This window comes from Perissodus microlepis, chromosome 2 (genome assembly GCF_051167445.1).
Source record: "Perissodus microlepis isolate ML-2025 ecotype Zambia chromosome 2, ASM5116744v1, whole genome shotgun sequence".
Taxonomy (NCBI): Eukaryota; Metazoa; Chordata; class Actinopteri; order Cichliformes; family Cichlidae; genus Perissodus; species Perissodus microlepis.
The window spans coordinates 25,249,753-25,277,385 of record NC_140462.1 but is presented as its reverse complement, the minus strand read 5'-3'; the positions used below and the strand labels follow the sequence as shown (position 1 = coordinate 25,277,385).

Here is a 27,633-nt window from a genome sequence, read left to right as displayed (position 1 = left end):
GAAGGAGTCTCTGTATGTCAGCCTGTTTTTTGCCTTTGTAAAGCACTTGGTGACTTGCATTTCTGAAGACCACTGGAAGAGTGTTCACATTCAGGTCATTTCAATTATATTTTGATTTCATTATGCAGCCCTTTAGTGCAAAATGCAAAATTGTAAAATATTGTCACAGGTGACAGTTTGGAAGGTTCCCACAGCTACAAAAAATTAGTCTGGAATATTCTTATAGATCAAGAAAATAGCCAAGACTGTTATTATAGATTCAAGAAAGAGCTAGAATGTTCTCATAGATCTAAAAAAAAAGAGCCTAGAATGTTCTCATAGATAAGAGTCTAGAATGTTCTGATAGATTCAAGAAAGAGAGTAGAATGCTTTCATATATCAAAAAAGACCTAGAATGTTCCCATAGATTTAAAAAAAAAAAACAGCCTAGAATGTTCTCAAAGATTTAAAAAAGGGCCTAGAATGTTCCCATAGATTCAAGAAAGAGTCTAGAATGTTCTCATAGATTAGAAAATAGAGTAGAATGTTCTCATAGATTTAAAAAAAAAAACAGCATAGAATGTTCTCAAAAAAGAACCTTGTAACATTCTCCTAGTATCAAGAGCTAGATTGTTCTATTTAAGAAAGAGCCTAGAATGTTCTCATAGATTCAAGAAACAGCTAGAATGTTCTCATAGAGTAATAAAAAGACTTAGAATGTTCTCATAGATTTAAGAAAGAGCATAGAATGTTCTCAAAAAAGAACCTTGTAACATTCTCCTAGTTTCAAAAAGAGCTAGATTGTTCTATTTAAGAAAGAGCCTAGAATGTTTTCATAGATTTGAAAAGACACCCTAGAATGTTCTCAAAGATTTAAAAAAGGGCCTAGAATGTTCCCATAGATTCAAGAAAGAGTCTAGAAGTTTTCATAGATTAGAAAATAGAGTACAGGGTGGGCCATTTATATGAATACACCGTAATAAAATAGGAATGGTTGGTGATATTAAAGTCCTGTTTGTGGCACATTAGTATATGTGAGGGGGCAAACTCCTCAAGATGGGTGGTGACCATGGTGGCCATGTAGAAGTCGGCCATCTTGGATACAACTTTTGTTTTTTCAATAGGGAGAGGGCCATGTGACACATCAAACTTATTGGTAATGTCACAAGAAAAACAATGGTGTGCTTGGTTTCAACGCAACTTTATTCTTTCATGAGTTATTTACACGTTTCTCTTTGTTCACAGCCATTGACATGTCGAAGAGGTTAACACGTGAGGAGCGGATCGAAATTGTGTTGATATTTGGTGAACGCAGTAACCGGGTCATTGCAGCAGGTTTCAATGCAAGACACCCTACGAGACCACCCATCTCCCATGCTACAGTTAGCAAACTGCTTGCTACGTTTCGTGAAACTGGTTCAGTGTTGGATTTGCCAAAATGTGGACGCAAGAAAACTGTCACTAATGAAGAAACATCAGTGGCTGTCCTAGCTTCATTCAGCAAGAGCCCACAGCGTAGCACTCGCCGCATGTCACTGGAGAGTGGCATTAGTCGAACATCCCTTCGGCGGATATTAGCTACTCACAAATGGCACCCTTACAAACTCCAGCTACTGCAGCATCTCAACGACGATGACCCAGATCGGCGCACAGAATTTGCAGAATGGGCAAAACAAAAATTGGAACAGGACCCTCAGTTCACGCAGAAGATTTTGTTCAGTGATGAGGCAAACTTTTATGTGAATGGTGAAGTTAACAAACAAAACCACCGCTATTGGTCTGACACTAACCCACATTGGATGGATCCCTCCAAGACTGCTGGAACAACAAAAGTGATGGTTTGGTGTGGTATATGGGGTACAATGATAGTGGGTCCATTCTTCATCAATGGAAACCTCAAGGCCACTGGATATTTGAAATTGCTACATGATGATGTGTTTCCCTCTTTATGCACTGAAGCTGGCATGTTCCCAGAGTTTTTCCAGCAAGATGGTGCACCACCACATTATGGGTGCCAGGTCTGAGCATTCCTAGATGAACAGTTTCCTGGAAAGTGGATTGGTCGTCGTGGGCCAGTTGAATGGCCCCCAAGGTCTCCCGATCTGACCCCCTTAGACTTTTATCTTTGGGGTCATCTGAAGGCAATTGTCTATGGTGTGAAGATACGAGATGTGCAGCACCTGAAACTATGGATACTGGATGCCTGTGCTGGCATTTCTCCTGTGGTGTTGCTATCAGTGTGTGAAGAGTGGGAGAAGAGGGTTGCATTGACAATCCAACACAATGGGCAGCACATTGAACACATTTTATAAGTGGTCAGAAACTTGTAAATAACTCATGAAAGAATAAAGTTACGTTGAAACCAAGCACACCATTGTTTTTCTTCTGACATTACCAATAAGTTTGATGTGTCACATGGCCCTCTTCCTATTGAAAAAACGAAAGTTGTATCCAAGATGGCTGACTTCTAAATGGCCACCATGGTCACCACCCATCTTGAGGAGTTTGCCCCCTCACATATACTAATGTGCCACAAACAGGACTTTAATATCACCAACCATTCCCATTTTATTACGGTGTATCCATATAAATGGCCCACCCTGTAGAATGTTCTCATAGTTTTTTTTAAAAAAAAAACAGCCTAGAATGTTCTCAAAAAAGAACCTTGTAACATTCTCCTAGTATCAAAAAGAGCTAGATTGTTCTATTTAAGAAAGAGCCTAGAATGTTCTCATAGATTTGAAAAGACACCCAAGAATGTTCTCATAGATTCAAGAAACAGGTAGAATGTTCTCATAGAGTAATAAAAAGACTTAGAATGTTCTCATAGATTTAAGAAAGAGCATAGAATGTTTTCATAGATTCAAAATGTCTGTTACTTGAAACACTGTGAAATCTGTTTATTAGTAAACCAACTAACAGAACAAATTGAATTTGTTGGTATTAAGTTTTCCAGCATGACTCCCCACACTATTAGCAAAATGAGTGAAAAACAAAACAGACCGAATAACTGGGAGAATCCGCTGAAATTCTTAAAACAAATATGACAAATGACCTGTTTTAGCTGCCTCAGCTAAGGTAGATCATTATCTGCAATGGGAGTACTTTTACTTCTGTATGTATTTCTTTTTTCTTGTTTTCATACTTTTTTAATTCGTAAAGGAATATTTTTAGTTTGTAGTTTTGATTCTCGTGCTAAAAATAAAGAATCTGAATACTTCCTCTGGGCATAGGAAAACAGAGCAGCAGTATGAAATATAAGTCTGGCACTGATGAATGACAATAAAGGTCACTGCTCCATCTTGATGTGTCGCTGCTGTTGTGACCTCTCACTTCTGACTTTCTTGCTGCTGGATGACGGGAATCAGAGCTTTTATACTGTCCCAGAATCCAACCAGCAAACTGTTTCTGAATCACTGCATCTTTTCACTAACATGCTTTTTGAGTGCAGCTCTGTTGGGGAGCTCATTGCTTATCTAAATATCTGAGTGTAAGTCAAAGAGTTCGATGAACCAAAATGGATGAAGGGCTTGCACTGAGCTGTGCTTCTCTCTGTGCAGGTAAGATGTTTAAGTCTTTGGACCTGTCGCTCATCGTGGAGTTCATGCTAATGTTCTACAAAGACAAACCCATCGACTGGCTGCTGGACCACATCATGTGGGTCAAAGTGTGCAACCCTGAGAAGGATGCGGTGAGTGGATCCAACAGAAATCATCAAAAACAGAGGAGATCAATACTGAATGAAGGGTTTACCATGATATCTACTGTATAAAAAACAAACATCAGCCAGAAAAACAAAAAAACTCATACTTTTAACCATTCTGTCAGCTGCCAAACCTCTCACATGTGCATCAGTACGATAACAGGAACACTTTGAAGTCTTTTCATCGATGAAGGCTTCAGATTGTTATTGGCCCTGACAATTTTCCAACTTTCCGGAGCTTCATATGAGGCTGTTTTGTTTCTGAGTGGCACCTGTGTCACACTGTTAAGCACATCATGTGTTAGCGATCCGGTAGTGGGGCATATTGGTGGCGAACAAGTGACTGACGTGTTTTTGCTGCCTTTGTGTGATTTTCAGTCAGAATGTAAAATCAGCTTTGGCGTTACAAAGAGTGTGTGCAGTGTTTCAGCTCAGTCTCCTGGAAAAAAGTGAAAAAGTCACAGTTTGATTTGCTTCTGTCGATGGACACAAATTCCTGACTGAGAAACAGAACTTTGAACAAAGTGGCAACAGTTTATTTGAACTCAAAGCTGGTTTTCAAAACCGAAACCTTTCCAGTGGTAATTAATAACGCAGTTAAAGTGTGAAATTCAAACTGTGCTCACATGAATTTTTGGAAATAAATGAATATATCCTGGTGAGGAGGAGGAGGAGGAGGGTTGTCAGTGGGATTAGTCAGAAGGCTTAGTTTTACTTTGTTTTCATTGGCTGATTACTTTTTACTAACAGGTTAAACATTATCTGGGTTAAAAATAAATACTCCTTCACAACAGTTAATGATGCTTTGTATTTTAGATTTCTCCTTTCTTTATGGTTTGTTTTGTTTTATTACAGTTTAGTTAACTTTTAGTTGTAATGTACTAAGGGCAAAGTTCAAACTAAAAGTGGTTAACGTCTCCTCAGTGAATACTGGAGCATACCTGTTCCCTCGTTCCTTACTAACAGCAGGGTGAGTCGTGCTTCCAGCCTGAGAGTAAGCGGTTTAACGTGACAGCGTTCGTACTGCAGGGCTGCTGCACGGACGCTTTGTAGTTGAAGATTTGGGAGGATTGTGTGTTTGTAAATGTACCTGTTTGCATCTCCCCCCTCTCTGTCTTTCAGAAACACTGTGACAGGCAGAAAGCCAACCTGAGGATTCGGTTTAAGCCGTCGCTCTTCCAGCATGTCGGCACCCACTCGTCCCTGGCTGGAAAGATTCAGAAACTCAAGGTAATGACCGAGCATCTCTCTGAGCGCAGCTGTATTTATATCACGGTGGGAAATGTGCCGCTCTGTGAGCCTCGTGTTCCTGAGGACGACCACAAACACCTATTAGCAGCAGACACACGAAAACATCCATGAATATAAAAACTTATCAGGAACATTTTTCCAGCTTGTCTTCCTGTTCCTCCCGTCTTATAAGGCCATCTCTCTCCTGTGTTCCTGTTTCTCTTGGTGTGACCCTGGATAGTTGCCAGACACGACATACTGTGTAGCTCAACACAATCCACACGCTACATACAGTTTGATCCTGACACCTGGACGCCCACGAGCCACTCGTGTGTAGATGCTCGCTGTCCTGGCTGGTGGCGCTGCTTCACCTCGTCAGCTCTCATTAACGCTGCAGTCAGAAACCACTTTGTTCATCTCGCCTAATAGGAGGCAAACTTTCTGCAAACAGTTGCAGTCTGGCTTGGACCGGCTGCAGATCACATCAGTCTGAATGAGTCTTTGTCAATGAGGGGACTCGAGTCTTCTGGTTTCCAGCTGGTTGTATTCTGGTTATACTACTGGGAAGGTTGCTGAGCTCAAATGTAACAGTTAAATGTGAATGTCTGTCTATATACACAGCAGGCATGTGACTTTCACCTATTTATGGCAGCTAGTTGCTGTATTATTAGAAACAGATGACATGTAATTGCCAACTGGACTCCATATTACAGGTTTTAGTGACAGTTTAGGCATTTTGCAGCAAAAAATAAGTGAAGTAAGATAACTTTATCTTATTGGATTAAACGGACAGTTTAACATTGAGGACATAATTTACACTTTAAAAAGGTGATAATTTACAATATATGTCACTACAGTAATCAGAAGAACTGTTAGGAAATTGTAATAACATCGTGTTGTTAGTGAAGTACTGTGATAATATTTGGTGTTGTGTCTGATGATTCCCACCTTTAATAAACTGACAAATGTCACAAAACTGCTGTTATCTGCATAAACACAAATCCATATTAACTGCTTACCTTCAAAATAAAACCAGAACCTCACAAATGTGAAGCATAAATTCAGAAATTCCTCCATGAATCGTGACGTAGTTACTGCAGTCGTTCAGCAGCCTCACTTTAATACAGGAACATAACCAGAAAACAACCAGCTGGCAACCAGTCGAGCGTCCCAGTGATTTCTTTTTGTCCTTTTTGCAGCATGGTTAACATCCTGTTTCTGCTCTTATTCCTGAATCAACTCATAACTTTACTGGAATTGAGCTACAACCTAATTTCCAGCCCCATCCAAATTTCTTAAAATATTTATTTTCGAATAAAGGATTCGTCTCAAAAAGGACAGAAATAAGTCAATAAATCAAAACAAAACAATCGAATCCCATTGTGCCTGCAGTCTGCTGCAGTGCACCGGCTGACCCTTTAAGAAGAGTTTGGCACAAACGTCCTGTGAATGTTGATCTTTGATTTGTTGTCACGTCTGTTTTGGTGAATCTCAGGTAGACTCACAGCCACGCTATGGAGCTGGTGGACAAATGGTGCTTATTTCATCTGTTTCCAAGGGGCAGGCGACATCTTTCAGTCGTGTTTTAGTTAAAGATTCTTTATAATTTAAGCTGTAATGAGGCAGCGTGGCCACCCGTGGTGTCATTTCAGATTATTTTAGAGATTATTCTTCTGTTCTAAAGCTCAGCTCTGACCCGGACGGCCTCAGTGTGACTTTCCTGAGCTTGAAGCGGGGTGAGGTTCAGTCCGAGTTCAGTCCAGCGTCTCTGGAGAGATGAAGATTGAAAGCCTCTGCAGTCGTTCGCAGCTTCGCTTCCTGCCAGCAGCTCGGCCTGAGCGCCTCCGTTTAATGCCTCTGATTACTGTGTTAAGCGCGGTGGATATTAGCCCGCTGACTGGTGCTGCAATCTGCTCTAATCAATTGGATATTGATCCGGCTGCCCTGTCCCAGAGCCTCCTCGCTGTGGGGATTGAAGCGCAGAGGCCGGCTGCATGGGGCCGTGTAACTATGGAGGCTAACTCCGCTATTACCCTCCAGCCTGAACTGTTCACCACTTCAGAGAGAAAATCAACCCAGAGTTTTAAAATTAAAGTCATAATGGGAGGAATTGAAGTGGACGTTGGATTTATTCGACTGTAGAGTCATGTAATTAAGAGGGAAAATTAAGTCTGGAGACTTGTTTATGGACGACGGAGTGAAAATAACAAAACTGATTCAGAGTTTTATTTCTCCAAAGTCATTAAATGTCTTGAGTTAACCCCTGACCTCTGCTTGCAGAGACTTTAACACTCAGCTGTAGCGGTGTTTCAGTTTGCTGGTTTGCTGTATAAGGACTCATCACTGAACAAATATCTGTTCACTGACTGTCAGTGAGAACGACTGAATTATTTTTAAGGCCAAACCGTTCCTTTAACCGGAGTTTAAACTTATAATCATCCTCTTTTCATCCCCTCAGTTTTATCTTCAGACACTTCTTTTAGTCTGGAGCTCCACCCGAGCAGCTTTGCATGATTCACAGTTCAGAATCATCCTTCTGTATCTCACACCAGACTTGCTGCAGCTCCTCAGGTCATCCACTGTCTGAAACAAGCTGGTTTAGCTCCACCCCCTTTAAGAAGATCTTCATCTGATTGGTTACCCTCACACACAGCCAGAAAAAAATTGCTGAAGCTGAGCATTTAAAGCACAGTAAAGCCTGACCTCTGACCTCATTATTATAAATTTTGTCCGTGTTTAATGTGAACATCTTCTGCTAGAACAGCAGATCTATGACAGGAAGTACTGAGAAGCAGAGCGGGTCCACTTTAAGATCTGAAAATAGGAGCTTCTTATAAGAGAGTCTCAGACATCACCAATCACTTGCTCTTTTAAAACCTGATATGATGCTGAGCTGTAAAAGTTTATAAAAGGGAAAAGCTTCAGATTTGAGTTTCTTTTATTATTTGTTCACAAACAACAGAAATGTTATAAAATCCTCCTGACAGAAATGTGACAGGTAGGGTCAGAAAGGCAGAGCTCAGACAGAAAACCTCAAATCAAGCAGCATAAACGATAAAAATATTCTGACAGAACATTCAGCGGATAAACAAAGCCAAAATATTTCGCACATCACAAACAGTAAACTGTGAATGGGATGTGTTTTAACATCTGTACTCTACAATGTCTGAGAGAACCAAGTTTCATAAACAGGACCACAACAAGACAAAGTCACACAACTGTTACACAAATGCATCAGCCTCTGGAGGTGAAACCAGTGATGAAGCACCAAAAGCTGCAGTTCCTCTAACGTCCAACAGAGATTCCAGCAGCGAGTCAGTCCCCATAGACTCCCAAGTTAAAACTTTACAGCAGAATTAAACATGTTAACACCCTAAAACACAAACTGGTTTGGGGTCTGTGATAATTTAACTCTTCCACACACCACAGGTGTGAGTTTAATTATAACTCACCACTTTAAATTGTATTAAGCCTTATTTTGTTAGGGGCGTGGCCTCTGTTGGCGGCTGTAGCTGCTAGCTGTCTTGCTAGTTTACACCTCAGCTAATCGTAGCCCCTGAACTTGGCGTCTGTTTGTGCTGTTGGAGCCTTTTAGAGCATTTTAAAAAAACATTATCTGACCAATAATATGGCTGCTGTGAGGTTACTGTACTAACAGACCGTCCGAGAAGTCTACGCTCCAGTTTTAGGATTTTATTTGGATGCTACTGACTGCTAATTAGCTAATTAGAAATCTGTGACTGTGGATGTGGAGAGCTTCCTAACCAGGTTAGCTGAATTAGCTGATAGCTTAGCACCACCACGTCTGGTTCTACAGTTTTTCACAACGTAAATCTTTTTCAAGCAAAACCCACAGTAAATATATTCGCATTTACAGCAGCCTCAGAGAAAACATTAGAACAGGCAACTTCAACATAACAGACTACAGCTGATTCGCCAGAATGTCATACTAGGGGTGGTTCTTTTAAATACAAGGAGGGATTAAGTAAATCAGAAACAAATGACACAGAGATGCAACAGGTATAATCAGGAAAAGTTTATTCCCAAGGCGGACAGCAGGAATTAAAAAACAAACAAACAAACCACACACAACACATCTGTGCTAAAATTCCACAGGAATAGACATTCTAACAAAAGTATAAAATGTTCTTTGTATACTAAAATACCCTGAAGTATAGACAGTGGATTAACACAATGTAATATGAAAACACTAAAAACATGCGATACAAACATCAGAATGAAAATATTTCAAATAAAAACTACACTCAAAAATAAGCACTGAAATCAGAGTAAAACTAATTATAAAAGACAAATTTCCACTATGTGGATGTACATATGTGTATGGCTCACTTTACCATAAATTGTTTCTTCAGTCAGTGAAATGGTGGTTCAGCTTCAGCAGCAGTTGGCTCTCAAGGTTCTTGCTGTGAAGCTGTGACCATTTGGCAGTGAACAGGAGGGGGGTTAGGGAGGAGTTAGGGTTAGGCAGGAGTCCTGCATGACTAAGAAGTCTTTCACAGGCTCCTGATGCAGGAAGAGCTGTATTGATTTTGATCAACAGCTTCTTGATGTGAGGAACGCCATGCAATAGAGCCACCCCTCCAGTGAATGGACATGAAAGGTACCTCTCCAGCCCTGCTTCTGGCTTTCCTGACCCCATGGATCCATCATCTTAGTCGGTTAGGCTGCTGTTTGCGCTGGCCTCATCCAGCTCTGTGTCTAGGTGATATCTGATGAAGTTGAGACCTGTGGAAAGATGTATGGTTTTCAAAAGAATTAGCTCTGGTCATTATAGTGCTGTATACACTGCCAAGCTGCAGATGTTTGGCAAGAAGATTTGATCACACTGGAGATGTTTTTTACTAACTCTTGTAGAAAAACAAAATCTTGTCATTCATATCCTGCACAAACAGTTTGCAATGAATTCCAGATTAAGTTTAAAATAAGAATGCGTGCAAGGCTAAGCAGTGCTTGCCAATAGATCCTCCTGTTTGGCTGTTACTCTGGGAAAAGACGAGAAAGACAGTGATGGAAGCCGTGACTGGAGCTGCGATGTAGCCTATATAATATTTATATTGTACAAACGTGATAATTCTGTATATTGTAATAACGTGATATTATATTGTTCAAACGTGAAAGGTATATTGTTAGAACAATATACTTTTCATTTTTCTATTTTTCTTTGCCTGGGTGGCAGCTCTACGCTTCCGTATCCAAGGCTTTTCAATGTGACCTCACAAAATTATCACGACTACAACAACCATGAAAAGAGTTGGATGGACATTGCAATGTTTTTCATTAGTAATTTAGCAAAGTTGACGGTGGTGTGTGTGTGCCTGTGTGAGTGAGTGAAAGACAGAGAGAGGGAGAACGAGAGACAGATTTTGTATGATAAGCTTCATGTTATGAATGCACAGTTTGAGCACTCAGGTCGCATCAGAGCATCAGGCCGTTGTACAGTTTGAGCAGGAGCTGAATAACGCGACTGAAAAAAATCGCACAGTGTTTGCCCAGCTTAACGCAGACTGTTTAAACTAAACAAGCTGCTGTTTCACATAATAAACCCTGTCAGCCGCAGTATTGCCTTCTGTTTTAACAGTTAAAGCAGTAGAGACAAGCTGTTTACATGTGCGTGGAACTCTAGCGTCATTAACCAGGCTAGCTGTTAGCTTATAGCTCACGCTAGCTAACCAGCGAGCAGTTAAAAGGACAGCCGAAGATGCACAAAACACACAAACTTATCTCACTACAACGCAGCGCCGAAAACATGACTCGCAGCTCGAGCTCGACACAGCGTCTGTAACATACGACTGACATCCAGCTAACCACAGCTAAAAGATATTTAGAGAAAACTTACCGTTTCCTCAGGTTACACGAGCTGAGTTTTTTCACGCTGAAGACATAGCTGTTCTTTTGTACTGCTTTTAAGCGAAACATCCTTTGTATGTAAGGCCAAGGGTGCTCATCCTCTTCAGCTGTAGCGTAGACGACTGGCTCTGCCATGTTTTTAATGTTTCTTCTTTCCGTGTGTCAGCTACTTTGAAACGCTTGGGCCGCTCTGCCCGCCACAGTTTCAAACTGGTCATGTGACTGCATGGCCACATCTGATTGGTAAAAAAGGTACCGGAAACTCCACTGGCGGCATGTTATCTAATGTGTTAAACTAATTGTTTTTTTTAAAAAGTAACGAGTCAAATTTTGCAAATGTAGCGGAGTAAAAGTACCGTTTCTTCTTCACAAATGTACTCAAGTAAAAGTAAAAAGTATCGTGCAAAAAGGGTACTTTAAAAGTACATTTTTTTCAAAAACTTACTCAAGTAAATGTAACGGAGTAAATGTAACTCGTTACTACCCACCTCTGCTCCCCTGCAGGTAACACTAAAAAAGCAGATCAGTTGCTCTGCCTGCCTGTTCCTCATTACTCATGACAGGCAGTAGCGGTTTTTGATACGGGCGAAACGGGCGGTAGCCCGGCGGCCTCAAGGCCATCGGCAAAAAAAAACAAAAAAAATTGCTCGTACTCATGCTGCGCGACGTCATGCCAGCGCATAGTGGGAATGGCATAGGCACCGATCGGTTTTCTATCGCCCATTTGCTGGGAGTAAGGGCGCCCTCCGTTTGCGACGTGCGCCTGCTGCTTGCGCAGTGTTGGGGAGTAACGGAATACACGTACCGCCGTTACATATTTAAAATACAAAATATGAGTAACTGTATTCCGTTACAGTTACCGTTTAAAAAGTATTTAGAATACAGTTACTTTGTTGAAATAAATGGATTACACGGCGGTATTTTCCTGTTTCATATTGTCGCGGGTCAGGACTTTTTGGGTTTTGCTTGTGCTGTTGTTCTGTTGTTCCAGGCGGCAGCGTTACGGTTGCCATGGTTACAGGGTGACGCTCTCTCTCTCTGTGTTTCCTGGGTGAGAGAGCGCCTTTTTGATGTTGTTGTTGTTGTTGTGCTAAGCTAATAGGCAGAATGCTACAGGCATAGCCCTAAAGAACGTAGCCTCATTGGCAGTGTAGTCCGTGCTGCAGGGAGAATGGACTGCCATACCCGTTATGTGTCTGTGAGCGTGAGGAGGGAGAAAAAGGAGAGTGGAAAAGTAGGAGTTGTCATCGAGCAGAAACGGGAGCTGGAAGCATGTAAATATAATAATAACCAATGCAGCCAAGAAGAGTGCCTGATGAGCCCAGTTGTAAGTAAGCTATTAAGACTGGACTGTACACCGTGTTTGTGTTTTCCTCCGAAACAATAAGTTCCGTTGGAGCAGCCTTTCAACCTCTCTCTGTCTCTCGCTAGCAAACTTGACCCAGACAACAAAGTAAAGCTAGTTTTCGGCTAGGAGCCCGACATGGAACCGACTATTAGCCAGAGGGCCCTTTACTACGGCTCGGAGCCGGGGACCTTCAGTAATCCTAATAAATCACAATAGTACATTCATGTAGTTGTAAAAAGCATGATAATATATTAAGTAATCCAAAGTATTCAGAATGCGTCTCATTGAGTAACGTAACGGAATACGTTACAAAATACATTTTGGGGCATGTAATCTGTAGTGGAATACATTTTAAAAGTAACCTTCCCAACACTGTGCTTGCGGCACAGGGAGGAGAGGGCGGGGCAGCAGGGTTCTCTGGCTGGCTGGAGCAGCATCTAATAACCAACTCGCAAAATAAAACAAAATAAAAACAAACCAACAAACACGAAAACGCCAGACATTATGATACAGACTTATAATTTGCACCGATGTTTTTTCGAAATTCTATACGAGAAACGTGAGCGCGAGACCCCTCACTGCTCGCTGCTGAAGTCAAAGTAAACTTTATTGTCATCTTTATGGTCCAGTATATAGAGACAAGACGACGAGGCTCCAGTTACAGCAGTGCAAGTAAACAAACAATAAATATAAGAAGAGTAAGAAAATAAATAAATATACTCTTTAGGACCAGGGCTAAAGGGATCAATAACAATTAGAGGGAGTGTTCGCCCAGGGCGCCAAACGGGCTAGGACCGCCACTGCTGACAGGAGTCAGACCTGCAGCTGCTGCTGTCATTTCACCCGTAACACAAATATTTGGTAATGAAATGTTGACCACAGAGGGCGCTGTGCCTCCCAGTGCATGTTTATCACAGAGAGTAACGTTATTGGAGTGTAGAAGCATAACAGACATGGAGCCTGCTCACACTGAACTTATTCTGTTAACAAACTGCATCAACGACATAGACGCTGTATCCACGCTGACGTGATGCCTTTGTAAAGCTATGAGGAAGAATATCATATCTGTACTGATATGGGCTGGGTAAGGTGTTAGTGAAAGGATGCCACATCATTTGGTGAGAATGCAGGTTTAATTGCTTCGTTGCCTTCATTCTTTAAACTCCAAAACTAACAGAGGTGTTTATTCTTCTTCATTAGATGAATCTTATTATTTCTACTAGGGAAACGCTCTCATTAATAATCTAAAGGTGGAAAAGGTTTTGTGAATATTTCATGTTTCATCCACGATGAGGTGGCATGGTAGCAGAGTGGCATGGTAGGATTTTTACAGCATATTGTGATCTAATAAAGGCTTCGGATTGAATTAGATCCTGATGGACTGAGTCTGTTTTCTTGCTGTTTGTGTCTGTGCAGTTAAAATCCTATCACATTCTCGTTTTGTTGGCTGCAGTCTTGCGTTATGAGTTTAGGTTCAGAGGTCAGTGCGTGGTCACTCAGTCCTGCTGTTGAATGATATCCAGAATACGAAAAGTCTCTGTAAGTGCACCAGAATAGCATGACATCATGCTTCTGTTGCTCTTCGGAATTGTTTCTGCACTGAAGCGAAAGTGGATTAGTCATCAAGGACAGCGAGCGCGTCTGGCGATGATACCAGCGGTTCGAATTATCTTCTGGTCACTGCACAGCGGCGTCAGCTGTGCAGTGATTCAGACGTGCAGCTGCAGAAGCATCCAGCAAGGCGTGACTTCATACTGAAGAAATGATTTAGTCATGTGATGTCTGTTTGTTTGGGGGATTTTTTAGGATAAGGACTTTGGGAAACAGACTCTCCATAAGGGTCACGCCAACCCGCTGGCGGAGGTGACGACCAGTCTGAAGACCTACCAGCACTTCACCCTGGAGAAGGCCTACTTGGGTGAGGACTTCTTCTGGGCCTTCACCCCGGTGGCGGGGGATTTCATACGGATACGATTCTTCACACCTGTTCGCATCGAAAGGTCAGTAACGAAGGACGGGATAGGGGGAGTACCACAGGTTAGAGTCTTCCCTCCGTCCCTGCTGCTCTTACTGAAATATCACCTCTCTCTCTTTCTCTCAGGTTTTTCTTCCGGAGCGGAAACATCGAACATCCAGGAGACAAACTCTTCAACACGTCGGTGGAGGTTCTGCCGTTCGATGTGAGTGTTCAGATACAGTTTTAATGGGTGGGGCATCCTGGGAAGCCTTAAAGTGTCCACATGCTTCTTTGCTAGCTGTTTTGGGTAAAAGTATAGAAGTTTAAAATCTTTTAGATGTGCTTACTTTTTAAAAAGATCATTTCGGTGCAGTCCAGCAGAGGGTCAACTGAGAACTATCTTCGCCCACTCGTGTGGTGGCTAGCAGCATCACCTCTCCTCGAGAAGGTCCAGGGTTTGAATCCAGGCTAAGGCCTTTCTGTGAGGAGGTTGTTCTCCCTGTGCTTCCTCCAGCACAGTTCAAAGACATGCGTGAGGTTCAGTTTAATTTGGTCTTTGTCTCTGTTAGCCTGTGACGGCCGGGATAGGCTCCTGCAGCACTGAATTGGATGAGGTTTTCAGTTAATGGATAGATGGGTGAAATTTCTGCTTTTTGACCCAGTATCCATCACAGTGACAGCAAAGGATGAGAGTGCAAAGTTAACATAGCCTTTAGAAACATCAAGGACAAGGCAGGCAGGCTGAAACAAACTGGAGTAATCCAGGAAGCCCCTAACCGAGAGATTAATTTCCATCTATAGCAGGAGACCATATCGGACTCTGCCATGAGTGCCTGCTATAAGTGAGAACAGATTCAGTTTGTGGTGTGTGGAAAAGGAGGCAGAGTGATGGATCACTGCCACTTTCTGTCTGTGGTCGACTGTAAAACAAAGGCTGAATGAAGCCGAGAGCCTCAGCGGGGCGGAGAGAGGTGCGCTGAGAGGAAGAGGAGCTCCTACCGAGATCAACAGGAGAGATAAAACGAGGAGAAGAATCGGTACGCCCTTACAGGAAGCTGAGCACACAGACACGTGCAGACCAGAGCTGGGGGAGGGAGGCGGTTGCTGCAGTAATGCTGACCAAGAGCAGGAAGGGAGGAGGAGAAGGAGGGGGTGGGACTGGATGATGGCCCTAAAAACTGCAGGTACACGCCAGAAAATGTGGCTGTACAAAACACGATTACTGCTAAATTTGTTAGAAATTTCATCGTCCATGCTGCGGCTGCTCTCGGGGCCGAAACGTGTCAAAGTGTGGTTTGTGGAGCTGAATCGGTTTAGTTCATATGAAGCTCATCTGTCTGTTGTTGTAAAAGCATCAAAGGGCTTCGGCTTTTCTGTGTATCGAGTTAGTAACGCACAGAAAACCTGCAGTCGAGTTTTATCATCAGATCATCGCCTGAGAAGAGTCCAAAAATGATCAGAGTCTCCTTCTGCCTCCATCTCCTCCTATCCCAGCATCCCCCTCTGTCACACCAACCCTCTGCATGACCTCCTTCACAGCATCCTTTCTGAGGTCCTCCTCTTGTCCTCCTACCTGGCAGCTCCATCAGTATATCCGTATATGCTCATCTCCACCCGTTCCACCCCCTTCTTTTCTTCACCTCTCGTGGTTTGAATGGTTGACCCCACGTATTTACACTCACCTGCCCCCCTCTCATTCACACTTATCTCTTTTTTTCATTTGTGATTCAAACATGATGTGAATGTGTCAGTGGAGCCGTCAGTAATTGAGCTGTTCTGATAAGAGGATGATGGAGGTGAGCTGAAAAGAATTAATTTTAGGTGAAAAGGTCATTGAATTATCATATTAATATGTATGTAATATGATCATTTAAACCGTTATGTCGAACCGGCGGTATTGTTTGGATTTTTTGAGGCTGTAGGTGTGAATAATCGCTGTGACAGCTGAGAGCAGATAAACTGATGTTGGTTTAAATGTCAGAGTGCGTCTTGAGGCAGCGTCTCCATTCAGAAGTTGATCAGCAGCCGGGACAGCGTTTCAGTCTGTGCGAGGACAGGAAACAGTGCAGGTGTGTGCGCACATGGGAAAGCTCCAGAGCCTTTATGAGTACTGTTACTCCGGCACAGGAAGCACGAGAAACAGCAGCAAGATTAATGAGTGAGCAGCTTAAAGTCAGAGTTTTCACTGGTGGATCTCCTTTTAGCTTCTTTTACCTGGCTAGATCACCATGGTAACAGGTGTGAAACACATGTATAAAGTGCAGAGCGGGTGATGTGTTCGGGCTTTCAGTTGCAGTGCTGATCAGATACACAGTCGTATTTCACTAACAGCGACACAAACGGCACTGCAGTCTCAGTTTAGCTGCGCAGTTTTTAAAAAACATCCTCTTTCATTCCTAATGTTGCTCTTTCTTGTGTCGCCTATACATTAACTTCCTGTCTGTCTTCTCTGAGTGTTTCCGCCTGTGTCTCGTCAACGACTCGTGTTTGTGTTTCTGTTCTTGTTGCTTCTTCAGACAGATCCTGTGAATACAGCAGAACGTCCTTCCAGTAACCTGAAACAATCATTCTCTGTGTGACTCTATAAGTTTCTCACTATACTGCGTTACTTCAGTTCATTGAGGTTTGCAGTATTCATTCATGCACAGCTCTCTGAAGGTCCCATCACAACATCTCAGTCCGGTTGAGGTCTGGACTCTGAGTGGACCGTCGCAGATTTGCTGCGCTGCTCTGGATCATTGTCCTGTTAATGACCCAGTTTGGTCTGAGCTTTAGCTGTGGGACAGATTTCCAGAAGTCTTGTTGTTTATTCAGAAGCAGCTTTGCAAATCTAAACCGTGCTGCAATTTCTTTTTACAGAGAAAAGACTTTCTCCTGGAAACCCTTCCTTAGAATTTAACTGTGCTTTTTACCAGGAACGGGGAAACGAGCTATCCTCGGGATGTGTGACACCTTTGCTTCGTTATTCCTGTCAGGATGGAGAGTTTTGGTAGTTTTTTTAAGTTAAACAAATCCAGTTGACCTGAGGTGTGTCACATGCACCCCGCAGTGCTTTGATTGTTTAAGGAGGTAAATGAGGTTCTGAAAAAAGTGAAAAGGTTTCAGTTTTTTAGAAAAGGGTATTCAGTGTTGCATTATTTCAAGTAAAAACCTGATTTAATGTTACAAGTATAGTGTGATCCTTTAACCGTGGTGCTGTTGTATTCATAATAATAATAATAATAGTAATAATGTATACTCTATTGATCCCTGTGGGGAAATTCCTCTCTGCATTTAACCCATTCACTCAGTGAAGCAGTGGGCAGCCATTGGGTGCCCAGGGAGCAGTTTGTAGGGACGGTACCTTGTTCAGGGGTACCTCAGGGTAGCCGTTCAGTGGATTCAACCCCCGACCTTCCGGTCACGGGGCCACCACTCTACCTACTGAGCTATCCCTTCCCCATTATATGAGAAGTTATTAAACTTTTAGTGTGTAAAATGAGCCGAAAGCTGCAGAAGACATAAGTTCTGAATTTAAATAGAAAAGTTAAACATAGCTGGAGGAGAGGAGCTGGTTTTTTTTATTGCTTTTATTGCACATGTAACTGATCCATGATAAAAATGAGTTTTCTCCATATTATAACTATAATTGAGACTCTCCAGCTTTCAATGAATGGCCTTAGATTAGATTTATAATTGAATGATGAGGCGTTTTCTTTCTGACACACTAACAATACAAACGCAGAGTCAAATTAATTGATTAACTGATCGGCTGGTGTTTCGTTTGCTTCCAGAATATCCAGGCAGAGAAAGAGGCCTTGATAGAAGGGAAGGAGAAAACGCCAAAGTACCACCGGACCGAGGACGGCTTCATCAGAATCGGTGAGTGATGGCACACAGACAGCAGCCAGCTGTGTGCAGCTTCACCGAGTTTCCTCGATCATCATAAAGTGATGGGTGTAGCAGCAACTGAGGACGTGCGACTGACTGCTGCATTTGAGGAGCTGTAATGAGCTCTTTCCCTGCACATGAGCTGTCACAGTTTACATCTGCAAGGAGGGAAAACGCTCCTTTTACTCTTTTATCTTCCTGAACTGTGGAGTGAACTTCAACACGCAGTCTTTACAGCTGATCCAGTTCGGCTGTTCTCCACTGCAGGACCATTTTAAGAACCTGTACTTGTAAGCAGCTCCACAAAACTGCCAATCAGCAGAGCTCAGTGCTGAATATTTCACCTCCCAGCAAGGATTATTGTAAAGAAAGCACCTTGGAACAGCTGATCTTTCAAATATCTGAGCCCTGTGCGCTAAAAAGTTGCATTAATTTGATTTTAGATTATATTTTGAGTTGTTTTCTCAGGAATGATCTGTGTTTGTGACCATAGACTGTTCACTCGCTGCTTTGTAGTCTTTCCATTTTAAATCCTGTGGGCATATCACACACACGGACACATCTGATAATTAGCGCTCAGTCACATCCAAATAAAATAAATTTAAAAAAAAACTAGATCTCAGACAGTCAGTTAGTACAGTAATCTCACAGCAGCCATATTATTGGTCAGATGATGTTATTAAAGATGCTCCAACAGCACAAACACGATCCAGAGGTCCACTTCAGGGACTCCAGTAATCTGAGGTGACAGCTAGCAGCTACAGTCACCTGTGTCTCCATCCAACTTTCAGTCAAAGAAGCCACACCCCTAACAAAGCATAATAATTTAAGCCTATATAATATTTTAACAGGTGACTTATAACTGTACGGTTGCTTTGAAGGATTCAATTATCTACAGAGACAAAAACCATTTTTGTATGAGGCTCTAAACATGCTTATTTCTGCTGTAAAGTTTTAACAGGGTGGTCTATGGGGACTGACTGACTGCTGGAGCCTCTGGTGGACAGTAGAGGAACTGCAGGCTTTAGCGCTGCGCTTTTATTTGGTGTATTCTTTCAGCTCGTGGAGGTTTCGTGATTCACAAGGCGAAAACCCACAAACCTCTCCTCCTTTATTTTTATATATTGAATAATTTAACAGTGATGTTCTGCACATCTTTAACCAGCACGCAGCCTGACAGGTTTGGTGTTTTCCAAACTTTAAGAGCTGAACAACAACTTTTGTTATGAAAACTTTGCATTAGATTGTAAAAACTGACAGGCTGAAGGCCAAAACTTGGTTCCGCTGTGGATGTGAGAAGGTAAAGAGTCAGGTATCGTGCAGAGACCTTACATCAGTCCGCTTTCCATCTGATAGAAATCTGGCCTTGCAGGATGATGCTCGTAAAAATTTTAACTTTATTTATAAGTAAAAATGAGCAGATGAAAGAATAAGCAGAAAAAGTTAGAGACTGTGCGTAGGTGCGTTCAGTCAATCGATCAATAAACTCGCCAGGAATAGATTTCATGTCACAGGTTGGATTTTCAGTGTAGCCTCGGGGTTTCACACACATTGGCAGACTGTCAGATTTATCTTTTCATTACTGGAATTTGTTTTTCCTCCAGCTGGGCTGATTTCAGCAGGATTAACTGGAACCTTCAGTAAATAAATTAAGGTGTCCTGACATGCTGTGTGAAGTTATTTGACTTAAAATGAATAAAAACTGAAATAAAACCAACAGAACAAAATAAATCTGCTCATTTGTTCTTTGCATCGGGAGCACCGAGCATCCATGGTCAGTTTCTATTATATGAATGCAAACATTGAAGCTTCTGGCCTATTTAGCTCATCTACCCTTTTAGATTATTCTGGACCACAGTCGTCTTTTTGTCTTTCTCATTATTTGCATGAAAGACGTTGTTTTGTGCATGTTTGAATCCACCTGAAGGAATCAGGACTTCAGAGGGAAAGAAGATACTGGCCTACAGCAGGTGGAAGGAGCGCCAGTGTGGGCTGACATCATAAATTACCAGCAGCTCTTTATCCCCTTCATCAATTTTTCAGATGAGTCGGCGGATCGATCCAGCCGCGCTCCTTCACTCTATTCATTTCATCGTGCTGCCTTCAGGAGACCTGCGTCCAATTTCAGTGTGTGAGATCTTCTGTGTGAAAATTAACCGTCTGAGAGAGTCAGGACTAAACGGCATATTTGAAGGAGGGTGGGCTACAGAAAGGAGGGAACTTCATTTCAGTGAAGTTCAGGTTCCTCCTCCAGTCTGTCATGTCCCAGCATCGAGCCTGAAAGAGCCCAAACACGTGGTTCTGTCCTGGAAAGGTCAATGTTCCCGTCACTTCCACAGAAATCAAAAGTTTACAGAAACTTTTAGGCGGTTCAAACTTTATTTTATATAAATTCATTTTTGAGAAGCTCGGCATCTTAAACACGCTTTGAATTTTTGTGGAAAATTCCTTCACAAAGAGATCAGTCCTGAGGGGGAAGCATGGGAACTTTGATGTTTTCACTTTTCCTCTAGCACCACCATGAGGCTTGCATTGTTTCAGTTAAAAATGGAATCACCCATCAGATGATTGGGATGGACTTTGGTTCAATTCATTTAATCAAGCTCAAGAATTCTGGAGAATTCATACCCGAGTATTTCCATTCGTCCTCCTTTCTGCTTCCTGTGCTTTAATCTAGACTTGAAGTGGACCTGAAGTCTGCTGTTTGTTGCCTGAAAGTGTAAAATGTCATCCTCTTAAAAGATTTGTTTCCCGCCTCTGTCGGCGTTTATTGTAGGAGAAACAAAAAGAAAGCTCCCATGTCAGCCCAAGAACTGCTGTCTGATTATTTTTTATTGTCTATGTTCTGAGCCTTTGTGTGATCTGTGTTTCTGGGGACAGCTCTCAGACAGCCGTGTACACGAGTCTGGATACTGAGTGAAAACCATAATACCCACAATAATATCAGATAATACCCTGTGATAAACAATAACACGCTCCGCAGATGCTGTTCTCTGTCAGGATTACAGTCGCTACCTGGAAGCATCACTGCCAGCATGATAATCCTAGTAAATAAATCCTCTGAGGGATTATTGCTCTGTTGAGGTGCAGTTGCCCTGAAACCAACCTCTGCTGGAAGACCCGATACCGGCAGGACGCCAGAGAGGGTCTGATGGAGACTGAGGCTTTTTTCTGGTAGTCAGGCTCAGAGAAAGCTGGAACCACAGGGGCAATAAATGGATGGTGGGAACACGTAATGGGTCTTAATAACCCTGTAAATCTGCACAGAAAGTATAACAATCCCTTAATTACTTCAAAATCCCTTTTAAAATGCTAAAAAAGCAGGTTAAAGATTCAAATAAACCTTCTTTAAAGATAAGATGTTTTATCTGAGCCAAAAGTAGGTATATCAAGGGGTCAGTTTTTACCCCTCAGTCTGAAAACCTTGGGGTCGTCGTCCCACCAGGGCGGCTGGGCGGGGTGGTGCAATTTTGTGAACACAATAACTTCAGAGCGAGGCGATGTAGGATTTTCAAGTCTATACCAGCGGTCCCCAACCCCCGGGCCTTGGACCGGTACCGGTCCGTGAGTTGTTTGGTACCGGGCCGCGAGAGTAGAGGCTCAGGTGTGAAATGTATGGTTTTCAGGGTTTTTATCGGTTTTCAGCGTTATTTTGTTATCGTTTTTATCGTTAACTTGGTTTTCCTGGGTCTTTTCACGTGTGTTATGAATAAATCTTATTTTTTTCGGTACCGGTACTAGTTTTATTTTGTTGTATTTATCCGCGACACCTTAAAGGCCGGTCCGTGAAAATATTGTCGGGCATAAAGCGGTCCGTGGCGCAAAAAAGAATGGGGACTGCTGGTCTATACTATAGGTGCTTCTAGTAAAATCTCAGTGACATCAAGGTCAGAGGTGAAGTTTTCTGAAAATCTTTCAGGCACAATATCTCAAAAAGGAGTTATACCACATTTATACCACAGGTGCATGTACTATGAGGCTGGAGGTGAGCACTGCCCACCGCCAGTATTTTTGTGAAGCATGTTCTTTGTCCTGCAGGAGCCAAACACAGGCACAAAATTAGTGACCAAAAAAAAAGTGAGTTTTATTCTATTCAAGGGTACAGAAAGACAAAACAGAATAAAGCACACCCAAATCAAGTGAAGAAGAAGCCTGACAAAGACTGAAAGTACATAATGAAGAACAGAAGTATGTGTTCCTCTGACCCGGGTAACTTTTGGGTTAGGTCTGAGTTTTAAGATCAAAGTGGGCTTTAAATGTAAAATGAGTACAGCTCTGTTGTATTCGCATTTCCCTGATGATCAGCAACTTTATTCCCTCCAAACAACTGTACAGTCATTTTATTGTTGTATAAGATTTAATGTCTCATCATTAAACAGAGCAGCTATTTGAACTTATTTACACATGGACTAAACCATTTATTATGTTTTTATTTACTATTATTGTTATTGTTTGGAAATACTTAGTTGTCTGCTGTCAGTACATTTATCTATAACTATGAGTGAAACCGTGGGTTAACTTGCCATGTTCATGTGACCATTTATCCTGATTACTGATGTTACTGAGTAAATGAATCCAGATAAAAGAAAAATACTGTGGATATGTGGATCTCATTTCATAGTGCAGGGTCCAGGATAATAAGGTGAAGCCAATGAGGGCAGAGCAGACAGTCATAACAGAGGGACAACACAGGAAGTAAAATCACCAAAGTGACATGTCCAAAATAACAGGAAACAGCAAAGAACAAGACTTTAGAAAACCTAGGCAGGGAGGTCACCGGGGAAAAATGTGTATCCCTTGAGCAGTTGGCATGTGGTTGCTGGCTGCTGTATTTAAATGGATGAAATAGATCGCAAAGAGGATGCTGCACCATTAACTGCCTTGTGTTTACTTTGGTCGCTGGCAGATTAAATAAAATGACAGTAGAAATCTCTGTAAATTAAAAAGCTGTCACAGTGCACTTCTGTTTGAAACCATCCTCACTTCTCCTGTCAGGTTATTGAGCCTGTTGATCTTCATCTTTTCCAGGAACGTTCCATAATGGCATCGCAGAGGGGGAGGTGGACCCCAGCTTCGGGCCCCTGGAGGCCATGCGTCTCTCAGTGATCACGGACTCACCAGTCTGGGTGATCCTCAGCGAGGTGAGATCGCCTCAGAGTTTAATCAAACTAAAACTAACCAAAAGACAGTGTTCTGTTGAGACATTTATCCACACTTACTGCTGAGTATTGACAGAAGAAGTCCTTGGAGAGGATTCTGAAGTCTCCGGGGTATTCTGTAATCCTTTCTTTACTCTGTCTGTACAAACTGGTCCAGTATATTAAGTCCTTTTCAGTGAATGTGGTCCCAGTGCCCAATCTAATTTCAGGTATATTCACCAGAAAAAGACAGAAAGTTGGTACCACTGATGTCAGTGTCCAGCAGGTTTTCTGAAAGATTTCTTTTTTAAAAAATTTAATTTATTGTATTTTATTTCATTGGACTGATAGTTCAGGAAGCAGAGCTGTGTCCTGAATCAGCTACAGTAGCTCCAGTTAGTGACAGACTGCAGTAAAGTTGACTATTAGGCCGACAGTTGTCATGTCTTATAAGAGCTTAGATAAGATCCACACACAAACGATGACAGCACAGTGAATATTAACTGAAAGCTCTCCTGTAGTAATGCGGCCAACACACCGGGAAAGCAACCTGTGAGTCTCCAGATGGAACGATAATTAGAGCGTGGCTGAAAATAAAAACAGCTTGAATCCGTGCTGCAGCTCGCCCATCAGCTGTGAAGCAAAGCTGCAGACGCATCAGTCTCGATAATGATTGGATTTATAGATGCAGGGCCACACGTGAAACTGGGCACAGCTTGTGATGAATGCTCGCACCTTTTCTGAGCAGCCACCTGCTTTTTCAGAAACTGATCAAACATCCAGGTTACCGCGCTTGTTTCTGCTCCTCTCATTAAAGTTTATTCAAACTTTAATAAATCTATCATATCTTCTGAATATCCCCTGTATTTGGAGTTATGAGGGGTCAGATAGGCTATATAAGTGAAAAGCGGCAGGTTTGGACCCCATCATACTTCCTGTGTGATCGTGCAAAGCAGCTGATGCTGAGCAGGTCAGGCGGGTTTGTCTCGTTATTTTAGTGATTCTCTGTGACTCACGCCTTCGCCGTCTCTCCTCTGTCAGATCTTCATAAAGAAAGCCGAGTAAAGCTCCGCCCCCTTGAAGTTACCTCAGCGGCGTTCAGACGAGCTGACCGGAAGCTCCTCGGCTCCTGTCCTGCCTCGTCCCGCTCACCAGATCCCCACCGCGGTGCCACAGCGCCGCCGCCTGGCAGGACCTCGGCGCTGCAGGACTGAACAGATCAGAGACTGAGACACAGCGACAGGTGGGCTCACCTGTCTCCACCCAGAGGAGTGATGTCATTACTCCTCATCCTGTATTTATGTGTACATACAGTAAGCTCAATGTTGAAACACTGGTAATCACGGAGGCTGTGGCAAGAGCGGCGAGCCACCTCTGATGATCGATCTGCTGCTTTGGGACTTCCTGTCTGCAGACGGGACCTTCCTGCCCCGCCCACAGTACCCGTGTATGTGCGTCCACTCGCTGCGTGTGGTGATGTGTGGCTGCAGGCGTTTCCCCTCCTTCAATTTGCCTTAACGAAGAGCAGAGTCACTTCAAACAGGCCCCGCCTCCCGACATGTAGCGTCCACAAATACCCAGAATCCTCTGCTGCAGCCTCGGACCTTCTTCCCGTTATCGTGGTTTCAAACTACTGACGAAGACGCCGACGAGTTTCTGTTCATGACCACATCTTTAAGTTACCGAGGCCTTCACACTGACTGCTCTGTGTCCTGATTACTCTGATTACTCTGCAGTACACCACTGTACCCTGAGGCATTCCTCAGTACCATGTAGTACTCTGATTACTCTGCTGTACTCCACTGTGCTCTGAGGTATTCCTCAGTACCATGCAGTACTCTGATTGCTGTGTAATACTCTGATTACTCTGACATACTCCAGTGTACTCTGAGGTATTCCTCTGTGTTTTGCAGTACGCTGATTACTCTGCAAAACTCCATTGTATTCTGAGAGTCTTTGGTACTCTGTGGGGCCTCATTAGTACTCTGAAATACGCCACTGTATCCTGAGATATTCCACATCACTCTGACTGTTATTCAGTACTCTAATTACATTAAAATAGTCTAGAGTACTCAAAAATATTCCACAGTACTCTGAATTCCTCAGAAGACTGTAAAATGCTTTGAGGTATTCCAGTCTTCTGAGGTATCTTGGAGTACTTTGAGGGGTTTTTTTTGTTTTTTTTTAATACTTTGAGGTACACTCCACAGTACTTTGAAGTACAGTCCCCTGATTACTCTGCATTGGTCTTACTCTGCAGTACTGTTAAATACTTTGCAGTACTGTGAGGTATTCCACAGTACTATGCAGTACTACTACAGTGTGCCTCAGAACACTGGGGTAATCAGGGTACTGCAGAGAGTATTGAAAAATAATCAGAGAACCGTCCCTCAGAGGGACTCTGAGATATTATGGACTAATCTGAGATACTTTGCAGTACTCTGATGTATTTTGTAGTACTCTGATGTACTCTGTTGTACCACTTGGGTACTTTTCCTTCTTGTGTCTTCTCCACAGGTCGATTTTTAGTTTTTCTGAGCAGACGCCGTCGTCCTTCGGCTCTTTGTCTCGCGCTGAGCGACAGTGTCAGTGTCGTCTTACAGGAGAGAAGTTTGTGATAAATTGTTCCCTCGTTTGCAGATTTTAATCTGTTCCCCGAACAGCTGCCTTAAAGTGACGTAATTCATGACATTATCATTGTTTCTTTTGTGCGTCTAACTTTGGACCGACTGAATTTAATTGACTTCATGTTGGATCGACTGATTTATGAGGACATTTGTCAGATTTAGGGGCCACATTACCTCTCTGAAAGACCGAGAGCGAAATGAACATCCTGTCAAAGTTTATTAAAACTCCAGAATCACTTTTAAGGACTTACGTTCTTGGGTTTTCGAGGTGGATAATGGCCAGGGCTCTGATTAATCTTCTGGGTTCTAGACATTTTGAGGTCTTGAACTGGACTAAAGTGAAGAGCGAGGGGCCGTCCGGAGGCTCTCTCCTTCTCTAGTGGTTCTGTGGTTTAACAATGAGTAAATATGTGGTGTTCTAAGTGCTGTCATCTGCCTTTAAAACACAAATGTAGGACAAAAGAGTGTTTTAGTGTGTTGTTCCTTCTGTAACATTTAATGCTGTTTTAACTTAATTTCACCCGTTATTTCTGCACTTCTGGGAGCTTTAAACCATGTTATGAAGTGCGAGTGTGGCTGGAAGGTTATTGCTTTGATGCCTGTCACGCTGCGGTTATACTGGGCAGCTTCCAGTGGATGTGTTGAAGTGCACTGCCTTTGCACTCAGTGCAGTCGCTCATAAGAAACAACAAAACATACCCAGTAATTCTAATTTGTTTCCATTATTATTGTACTAAATATGTCTTCAAATACACACAGCAACAGTGAAGTGAAGCTTCAAGAGGAATAGCATCCCATTCCTGTCTGATAAAGGATTCTAGCTCCTCTCACAGTACAAATTGGCTTGCTAATATGCAGAAACACAACAGCATGTAACTTTGACATCTATAATCTGCTCACAGAAATCCAAAGGAACAGGCTAAGTGAAGTAAAGGAGGTAAATGAACCACGGGAACAGTTTATCGAGACTCTCCTCCATTAAGATGTGGCTCTCTTTCCTGTACAAACTGTCACTAGTTCAGATTTTCAGATGTGAAGTCAGCTGATCAGTGATATTAGGCTAAATTAACTCTAGCTTCAGGAAACATCCCAGGATTTTATTATTTTTATTTTCTTTGAAAGATGCACTGGAATGCATTGCTATCATCTTGTATGTGTCTTTTGTATCCTTTAGATAAACTCTATTTAAATGAGCTTAAACTTCTATCCAATCTGTGAATTGTAATAAAGACAGAAATTCAAGTGGTTTCCTTGTGTCTTTAAATTTCAGCATCTCTTCTAATGCAGGAAAGTCTTTCTTTTTCCAGCCTCACCCCCCGTGAGGTTTGTTAAAACTGAGCAAAAAGCTTCCTAAATAATTAATGTTTGCTCGTTTTTGTCATTTTCGGATCAGATTAATGCATTCATACTGACGTTTCTGTAATGAGGTGAATTGACAGGCTTTATGAATGGGGAGGAATTCACATTCAAAAAATTAACTTCACACTGTCACAAAAACTAAACTTCACTTTGACATAGAGACATGAAAAAAAGGAGAAGGTATGGAGGAAAGTTTTGTGAAAATATTTACAGAATATATTAAAAAGGTCTTGGCTACTCTTTTCAGATGAAAGCCGACATTTTCCAGGGGTGTGTCTGACATCATCTGGCTTCTCATGATGGAAAATTCATTCTATGTTTATATGTTCAACTATGAGTCAAATAAGGAAACTGTAGGATTAATTAGGAAAATAAATCAGTGCATCATCTGCATGTAAACTGACATTTGAACTCAGCATTCTGAGCAGATTCAGTAAAAAACACAGGTCCTTATTCTGAGCCTTGTGGTACACCAGTATTTATTGTAAAGGTGAAGAAACACCATCGTCATCATCATCAATGTGAATTTCTGTCAGGGTGATAACTGGATCATC

The 27,633-nt window shown here is 42.3% G+C and overlaps 1 protein-coding gene across 1 annotated transcript in view; it reads left to right on the top strand.

Annotated features, from left to right (window-relative positions):
* The window catches only part of mgat4b (alpha-1,3-mannosyl-glycoprotein 4-beta-N-acetylglucosaminyltransferase B), a 121,390-nt gene extending 94,428 nt beyond the window's left edge, over positions 1 to 26,962 (top strand). The window contains exons 9-15 of the mRNA XM_084953324.1: positions 3,540 to 3,670; positions 4,805 to 4,912; positions 13,935 to 14,128; positions 14,230 to 14,308; positions 17,859 to 17,946; positions 22,984 to 23,096; positions 24,135 to 26,962. Of these exons, the coding sequence (XP_084809450.1) occupies positions 3,540 to 3,670; positions 4,805 to 4,912; positions 13,935 to 14,128; positions 14,230 to 14,308; positions 17,859 to 17,946; positions 22,984 to 23,096; positions 24,135 to 24,158 (737 nt within the window). The 3' untranslated portion in view covers positions 24,159 to 26,962. The remainder of the gene's footprint in view (positions 1 to 3,539; positions 3,671 to 4,804; positions 4,913 to 13,934; positions 14,129 to 14,229; positions 14,309 to 17,858; positions 17,947 to 22,983; positions 23,097 to 24,134) is intronic.
* Positions 26,963 to 27,633: the final 671 nt, after the last annotated feature.